Raw genomic sequence first — 8,620 nt, 5'->3', positions numbered from 1 at the left:
GAGAAGGAGACTCAGCCTCTCTGGGCAGCCTGTTCCAGTGCTCTGGCACCCCAACTATAAAGAAGTGTCCCCTCATATGGTGATGAAATGGCCCTAATGAATTAAGCTGGCTTCAGCACAAATGTGTGCAGGGCTTTTCCCCGTCGCGGCCATGCCGAGCTGCACTGACGGGTGTGCATTTCTGGAGCTCTGCGCTAGGGCGTGTGGCGCTGGGGGACCCGCCTGGGCCCCAGGTCCCTGCGGGAATCCACCGGCTCCCCGGGAACTGACACGGACCCAGGCAGGGGGACACGGCCTGGCGAGGCGAGGGGCTGGGTCCTGCTGCCTGCTGAGGCTGCAGGGGATAGTGAAGCCATGCTGCAGCACCGGCTGTCCGTGGTGCCGATTGTCCGTCTCCTTGTTTCCCTTAGGCCACCAAATAGCCATCAGAGAGCAGCAGTTTGGTCTCTGCTGACCTTACTGCAGACAAGTGACAGCACAACGCAGATGAAAGACCTCTTTATATCCCATTACAAGTCCCCTGAGCTGCCAGGCCCCCCTGCTCTCTCTCTTTTTTTTTTTTTTTTTTTTTTTTTTTTTTTTTTTTTTTTTTTTTAATTCTCTAAGGGTTTTGAACTTTATATGTAATGGAATAAAGCATAGAGAAGAAAGTACTATAGCGTCATTTTAAAAACGGCAGAGACACCAGATGACAGGCAGTGAATGCAATAAGCACGCTGACATTCATCGCGATTTACAGCTCGGAGCAGCAGGCGGCTCAGGCATACGGCGCGTACAGCATCAAAGGGACTCGCAGGCTTTTCCACCACATCAGACGGCCCTCCCAGAACGATCCCAGTCGCTGGTATTTTAATATGTTAGACAGGACCTTCTTGCCCTTTACAAGGCAAGATGGTGAAGCCTGAGCCAGCAGCTGCTGAGAGGCCAGACTGGATTGCGAAGGAAGGGCTTTGCATTTCCAGGCATCTCCTATGCCCTGTGCATCTCTGGGTGGAGAGGGGAAACTGCTTTGTGGAAAGAAAGAGGGACTCCCAAGGGGAACTTTGTGCTGGACAGACAGCGGGCTGGTACATGATCACAGAAAGCAAGAAATACTGAGGAACAATTAGCAGAGCTCTTTAAATCAAGGGAGAGAGCAACTCTGCTGTGTTCTTTCATTTGAGCTCTGTGAGCAAAAAGCAGGCACAAGGGAGCGGAGACCTGCACCTCACCTCTTTATCTTACCAGGATACATAACGAAGGCTGCAAGCAATTCCTAAGTCTGCTGTGTAACCGACTACGGTGGGAGCTTGCTGCCACTGCCCGCTCCTCCCCACATCCTCCTGGCATCTCTGGACCCGTCAAGCACCATGGCAGCAACAGCTCCTGCCCTGAATAGCTCAGGAAATGTTATCCATGAAAGATAAAACCACAAATGGGAAGTGTTTGGACACGGGAGACGTGCTCTCATCCTGCAGCCAGAATGACTTCTCAGCAGTTCACAGCCCTCCTTGCACCGGCTTACCTACCAGCAGCTGCATGTTGGCATTTTATATTTCAAAATGGCACGTGTGTTGTCTGGACCCATTTAATCAGGGCGTGTTAATTACAGCTTATATTAGCCGCTTGCAATCTTACATCAACTCTTTGCTGCTAACATGGGTGTAACAGAAAAATGACATGGCGGGTGCACTGCCTGGGGGCTCGTGGTGGGCTGCAGACGTGTAAGCACCAGGCAGCACTTTGCTAATTGCCAATCAGCAGTTTCAACCACAAACAAAGTCTTTTGCACCATGTTGGATGGTGATTGGTGCCCGGTCCCTGGGAACCTCTGGTGCTACAAAAATCCTACACGTCTTGAGGGCTGAGCTAGGGGTGAGAAGCGGGGTGTGGAGTGTCCTGGTGAACTTTGCACCTTGGTGCTGGATTTTGTCTAGACTCAGGATTCCCACAGGCTGCCTGTGCGGTGGTATCGCGGCTTTGCTGCAGGGCCCCAAACCACAGAGAGGTCAGGGGAGTGCAGCAAGCAGCGACCTGGCTCCCTTCCCCCCCGGCATCCTGAGCAGGAACAGAGCTGGTGGAGCAGGCTGGGGCTGAGCTGCGGCAGGGGACCTCGTGCGTCCCTGCAGTCCCGTTCGTGGCACCCCACGGCCCTCTCCACACCACCACGGCTGGTGACAGTGTGGATGCCCAGCAGATGCTGCCGGCAGAGACTGTAGCAGCCAGGCTGGGCCGCAGCTGGTGCCGTGGGGGTCCCGTTCTTGGCAGGAGGCGCGGTGAGGGGCCTGCCCCACGGGACCTAGGTGTTTTGGAAGCCCCACACTTCCAAGAGCTGCACCCTGAAGTTCTCCTGGCAGAGCGGAGGGTTGTCAAAGGTCTCGCAGTGCTGTGTGCGCCCCCAGAGCAGGTCGGCGTCGAGAGACAGAGCTTGGCCTCCACCTCCACCTGCAAAAGCATGCCAGAGGGTTGGGACCCGCGCTCACCCCTCGCTGCCTGAGCAGAAACACTGGCCAGGTCTCAGATCATGCCCAGCTCCCGGCTCCATTTACTGTAGCCATGCTGTAGAGCTGTCACGGACAGCTGGTGGGTCCCTTCCTCAAGCTGTTCCCCACCTGCATCTCCTTTCAGCCCTGCATGAAGCGGAGGAAAGGGCCAGGATGGGCACGGCAGCCCCAAGGGCACAAACCTGGCTGGGAGGTTTGGGGTAGGGGGCTCCTGCTTGGCTGGGACCACTCTGCACCTCCCAGGAAGAGCATTCTTTTCCCTGTGCAGCCTTGCACTCTCTTGCTAACTTGAGGAAGTCAGGGCTGACCTCATTTCCCCTGATTTGTCCCCTAAGGCAGGAGGTCTTTGCCTGCATGGGCAGCTCAGATTTTAACCTGGGGGAGAGCTCGTCAGCCAAAGCAGCATGCTGGGCAGGGTGCCTGCCATTAGGTAATTACCAATAATGATCCCTTCCCGAGAGCCGGACATGAACATGGAGGCTGTTTTGGAAGGCAGGAGGAAATGCCTGATGGCCAGGAACGGGGACAGACGGCCTTTCCGCTGTGGCGTGGGCACGGCGAGGTGGTTGGAGCTGGTGCCACGGCCGTCCGGGGAGGAGCTGAGCAGGGACATGGGACCGGGCGAAGGCGACCGCTGGCGTGAGCGCGGCACGGCTTTGGCCAGCTCTGGCTTCTTGATGAACACCCACTCGTACCTCTCCATCTCAGGGCGCACCTGGAATGGAAGAGAGACCCGGTGAGCCCCGTCCCTGGGGGCACCTCTCCATTGCTGCCTGGCCAGGTGGGTTGGGACCACATGCTGTGTGCCAGGTCCAGACCTGGGGCAGAGGAGGGACAGCGCAGATTGCCCCGCTGTCATCCCTTTAGGATGCTCCTGTAGTTAGTTCTCAATTTTTCTAGCCCAGCACAGCAATCTCTGTGCTACTGCCTCCTGCCAGGCTCAGAGGCGGTGGTGGGGCTCTGCAAAGGAAGCAGCTCGGTGCCACCATGCCTGAGTTAGAGGAATGAAGAAAAAAGCAAAGACAGACAAGCCCAGAAGCATAAACCCATAAATAAAATGTGACTTACAGTGAACACGAAGCACTCCCCTGTCCCAAAAAAGCCTGATGTCGCCCCATTCTTCTTCCTTTCACTCCAGTCAGAGGACAGAAATGCCCCGCACACCTTCGGGAGAAAGCACAGGGTGCTGTCACAGCGAGCAGGGCCGGGGTAAGCCCCAGGACCCCCGGCAGCGTCCTCCATCGAGGCCATCACTGGGGTGTTCTGCTCAGCAAGGGCTCTGCGTCTCCTTGGTACTACGTCAGGAAGAAAACGAGCTAAAACATAGGAAATGAGGTTGAATAAGTCACCTTTCCCTGCCCACAGCGGGCCCCAGGGACCGCAGTGTTTATCTCCTAATGTTTACCACGCTCAAGTGCCTGGTGTGGGAGATCAGGGCTCGGTGGCCAATAAATCCTCGGGATGCCTGGGCAATTTGCAGAACTTGCCTCTGCTGCTTGGTGAAGAGTGCAGGGATAAAATATGGGTTTATGAGCCATTCTCAGAGTCCCCGGGGAGAGGCCTGGCTCAGGTATTTCTGTAGCTATTTTATGACTTTCAGATACCGTAAGAGCTGTCCTTATTTCACTTCCACTTCCCTCGTGCTTCTGCTCTTGCAATCACGGAGAGCTCCTGGCATTTAGCGCGCTGAAAGCAAGTCCCTGCTCAGGCAGAGCATCTGCTGACTTCAGGAAAGTCTGCCTAGCAAAGGCTTCATGATTTAGCCTACATTTCAAATAAAATCGTCTCTCTCGTGGCCTCTCCATCTCACGGACTCCTCTTTACCCCCAGGTGTCCCCTTTAGCCAGTGTCTAGGGCAGCTCTTGGTGCCAGTGCCCCACAGACGCCGTGATGGAGCCAGCGCTGGCAGGCAGGGAGACAACCACCCTCCCTCCCCGTGTCACCCCGGCACGGCCCCGCTCCCCGCTCGGCAGATACTTACCTCCCCCTCCGTTGTCTTTATGAGCAGCACCGTCGGTTCGTAACCCTCGCAGCAGGAGTAAAACCTGGGGGGCGCACAGGGAGGCTGGGTTGGCACAGTCAGAGCAGGAGCAGGCAGCCGTGACCACGCGGCTCAGGCAGCCCGGCTGGTGGTGCGGGTACTGGGCACGGAGCTGTGGGACCCCGCTTGCCACTCGTGGGCTGGGGGCACACTCGTGGTGCTGACAGGCAGTAATATTGCGGCCCCACCAGTAACCCCCTGGGCATGGACGGCCCTCAGGGGTCCCTTTGCTTGCAGCAGGTTTGGGCATTGCCCGTGGCGCTTGGGCTCTCCTGGCTTGGGTCTGGGGGGTTTGATGTGTTCCCCATCGCAGGGGGTACCCGAGTACAGTCTGCCCCGACCCCGATCCCTGCCCCTGTGGCCTCGCAGGGTGATGTGCTGCTGAGAGGAGTCTCATTCCCCACTGCCAGCACTGCCCAGGCTGCACCCAGGGTGTTGAAACAAACCCGCAGTGTCCCCAGGAGCCCCCAGACGTGTCCCACAGACGTTGCAGGTGCCCCTTCCTACACCAGCAGCCTTTACCCGATTTTATGCCCGTCCCTGACCCGACCCAAGTCACCGGGCAGGTCACGCTCACCTCTGCAGGCTGCACCCGTCTTCCGAGGTGGAGAAGAGCAGCAGCGGGGGGGAGAGGGAGAAGCGCTCGGGGATCCAGGACCAGATGATGCGCATCTCCTGAGCCGTTACCGTGCTGGAGCTGAAGGTCTGCATGTCCACGGCCAGGTGGAAGGACTGCCTGAGAGCCAGGATGGCCGTGAGCACCGAGCCAGGGTGCCCGCGTGCCCCTAGGGTCATAGGGCACCTGGCACAGCCAAAGCCAAGGGAGATGCCTGGAGCACCCCCCAGGCTCTATCTCCTCTGTACCTCAGGCTTTGTCTGCTTTGCCCCAGAACACCATCTGCCCACACCGGCAAGCAGACAGGCTTCTTACCTGCTCTGCACCATGGTTATGCCCCTCTCCATCAGCGCCTTCCTGTTGGCCATCTGGAGGAGCCAGATTTCCTTGCGGGAGAACAGCCGGATGCCAAACGCTCTCTCCAGGAGTTTGTCGACAGTTGTGTGCTCGGCAATGTTCTGCACGAAAGCCTGCAGGTCCGCCTTGATGTCGGCCCCCTCCAGCTCGGCAGAGGCCACCGAGAGCCTGTACTGCTTCAGCAGGGCCAGGGCGATGCGGTAGAGGACCTTCTGCCCCTCCAGCAGGTAGACGTCCAACACACGGATGGCGTAGTCGAAGGGGAGGTCGTGGAAAAGCCACGACAACCATTCGGAGTAGACCTCGAAGACGTTCTCGGAGGAGCTGGCTATCAGTTTGTGAGCTGCCGGGCAGTGCTTGTTGGCCAAATCCCCAAAAGTCATGCAGGAGGCCCGGTGGGCCAGGAAGGACTGGTCAATGTAGCTGGCGTGGGGGGCGTTGCTGGCGATGAGGCGAGAGATGTTCTCAAAGCACTGAGCTTCGTCCTCGCTGTAGTGCAGCAGCAGAGCCACCAGCGAGGGCAGGATGGGGCTGTAGGTGATGTCGGGGAAAAGGTTGCCGATGCAGATGAGGATCTTCTTCATGGCGGTGACCCCGTCCAGGCTGAGGCAGTACGTGGGCATGGAGCACCCCTCCAGGAAGTCGGGCAGAGGGTGGGAGCTCGCGCTGTGCTTCCCGAAGAGCCGGCTCGCCACGTCCCTGTAGACGGCGGCGTCGGGCGTGACGAGGCGGCAGGCGACCTGCTGGCACAGCCGGTGGTAGACCTGAGCTCTCAGAGCGCGGCTCGCCACCAGGCAGCCCTCTCGCAGCAGCCTCTTCAGCTCCTTGGGGGGCTGGGTGTGGATGTCCCTGGGGGTATCGGCCTGTTGCTCCGGCTCTGGCATCCTGTCCCAGTCCACAAACTGTCCGCAGCCCAGACAGGAGGAGGCGGCGGTGATGTCCCAGGTGTCAGCCTCCGACGTGATCACGACGGTGACTGGAGATGAGCCAAGGATCTCTGTGGGACAAAGACCTTTTATCCAACACGCTTCACCGCCCCGGTGACAGCGTTTCACCCTGCCTGACGCTGCACCGAAATCCTCCAGCACCTTCTGGTATCTCAGCAGCTGCTCTCCCCCCTGCAAAGGGAAGGGTGTCAGGAGGCTGAGCTGCTGGCTTTGCCCTCACACAGGTCCAGTGGCATCAGATGGTCCCTTTGGGGAACCCAGAGCAGGACGCAGCTCTGCACCCCTCGCACAGCTCCTGCCTCCCCTCCCCAGATGTGACTGGTTTCACTGGGGAGCAGTGGGCCGCAGGGACTGTCCCTGTCCCTGTCCCATGGGCACAACCACAGGACAGCAGCGTTACACCAGCAGCAGCCAGGAGCTGGCCCTGGGGCACTGCTGAGAGCCCGGCACTGGTGGCAGCTCGGGGGGACCCAATGGGTGGCGGGGACCCGAGCGATGCTGGGGCCAGGAGGGACCATTGCCACCACATCCCCTCCCGAGGGCAGAGCGGGGCGGGAGGCGATGTCCAGGACCAGGCGCTTTGAGCATGGATGGAGCAGAAAAAACTGCCCCTGGCTGCTCGGGTGCCTGAACCTGCAGCAGTGTGCGAGGAGAAGGTTTGGCCAGAGGGGCAGGGACAGCCGGCAACACGGCCCCTGCTCCCCAAGTCCCCACGCACCCGGCGAGACCCCAGCCAGGCAACCAGGGGCGAGGGCTGGAGAACGTCTGAGCAGCCTCGGAGGTGGGAATTGGTGCGCGCAGAGGGCTGTGAGCTCGGAAGAGCAGAGTTTGAGCTCCTCCTAGGGAGAAACCAGAGGCATTTTCCTCAGCCCCAGAGCTCAGCCTGAAGCCTGTACGTTTCCAGCTGGAGGATTTGCGCAGAGCGGTTATTAACTGGCAGCATGAAGTCGATCACACACACAGTAATTCCTGGTGCACTATGTCGGATGTGCTCGGTTAAGCAGGGCTGGATGGGGAGTCTCGGCTCCCTGTCTGAGGATCTGCACAGAGCCAGGTCTCTGCGTTGGACCCAAGGGGACACGCGGGGACAGCTCGGCCCCAGCCACACGTGCCACACAGAGGTGGCAGCGCGGTGACATGGCGAGGGACGGCTCCCAGCCTGGGCCTGGCTCTGCTTGTGCTGCGCTGGCCCAGCTCAGCTCTGGCTCCGGGTCAGGCCAGGCACCGGGTCAGGCTCAGCCCTGGCTCCCCTATTTCAGCAGCTGGGCTGGAATTAAGGCAGATCGACGGGCTGGAAAATGCTGGGGGCCACACACCCAGCTCCATCACGCTTACAGCCCTAAAACCCAGGCTCAGATGAACAGCCAGGTTGAAGCAGGGTTATTTTTACCTCCAGGTGCTGCCACAATTCCCAGACCCCCCTGCACTCGCAGCAGGAGAGCAGCCCTGGGTACCACAACCGCAAAATGTGCCACCCTGAGCCCACCTGGCTGCAGGCGCCCAGCCCAGGACGTGTCCCCAGCCTGGCACCGGGGTGACACCCCGGGGGTGTCAGTGGGGCCGGGCACGTGGGTCTGCCCCCAGCCCCATTGCGCTGAGTGCTCCATCCCTCAGTGCTCACCCACCTTGCGCGGTGCCGGTGCCATCACCGTCCCCGTCACCCTGCTCCGGCTGCATGGGGAAGCCCCCGGCCGCCCCCCTGGGGGCACGGGGCAGGCTGAGCCCCACCTGCAGCATCCACCTGCTCCGGGGCGGCCCCGCTGCCGGCTGCAGGCGCTGCCCTGGCTTTTAATGCGCCCTGTGTGCGCGGGGCACGTGTTTGGTGTAAACAGCACGCGGGGAGGAGCGGCTCCGTGCCCGCTCGCCGCTTCATGCTCGATTCGGGGAGGGGATGAGATAGCCATCAAAACAGCAACACGGCCCTTAAACCCTGCATTTATTTTTCCCCAAGGATAACCTTTATCTTCACATTCACTCCCAGGCGGGGAGGGTGCTGAGGGGGCGAGGGAGGGAGGCGCAATCGCCCGTCCTTGACGGGAGGAAGCATAAACACGGCGAGTGGGGCTGCAGCCGCTTCCTGCTGGATTGCGCGGGTCTTGGGGGGGTCAGAAGTGGAAGCATGTGAGCAGCGAGTGCCAGGAACCAGGTGACGAGCAAGAGGCCAGGGCCACGAGGA

The 8,620-nt window shown here is 59.8% G+C and overlaps 1 protein-coding gene across 1 annotated transcript; it reads right to left on the bottom strand.

The window, feature by feature from the left end:
- Window positions 1–592: 592 nt before the first annotated feature.
- On the bottom strand, window positions 593–8,228 carry LOC118175835 (TBC1 domain family member 24-like). The gene is made up of 7 exons (XM_035342417.1): window positions 8,070–8,228; window positions 5,456–6,494; window positions 5,102–5,260; window positions 4,465–4,528; window positions 3,552–3,647; window positions 2,922–3,198; window positions 593–2,424 (listed from the first exon to the last, which is right to left on the bottom strand). Exons 1-7 carry the CDS (start codon window positions 8,179–8,181, stop codon window positions 2,279–2,281), a joined length of 1,893 nt encoding a protein of 630 aa, XP_035198308.1. The 5' UTR covers window positions 8,182–8,228; the 3' UTR covers window positions 593–2,278.
- Window positions 8,229–8,620: the final 392 nt, after the last annotated feature.

Source organism: Oxyura jamaicensis, chromosome 18 (assembly GCF_011077185.1).
Source record: "Oxyura jamaicensis isolate SHBP4307 breed ruddy duck chromosome 18, BPBGC_Ojam_1.0, whole genome shotgun sequence".
NCBI classification, from domain to species: Eukaryota; Metazoa; Chordata; class Aves; order Anseriformes; family Anatidae; genus Oxyura; species Oxyura jamaicensis.
This window is presented reverse-complemented; position numbering and strand designations above follow the sequence as displayed.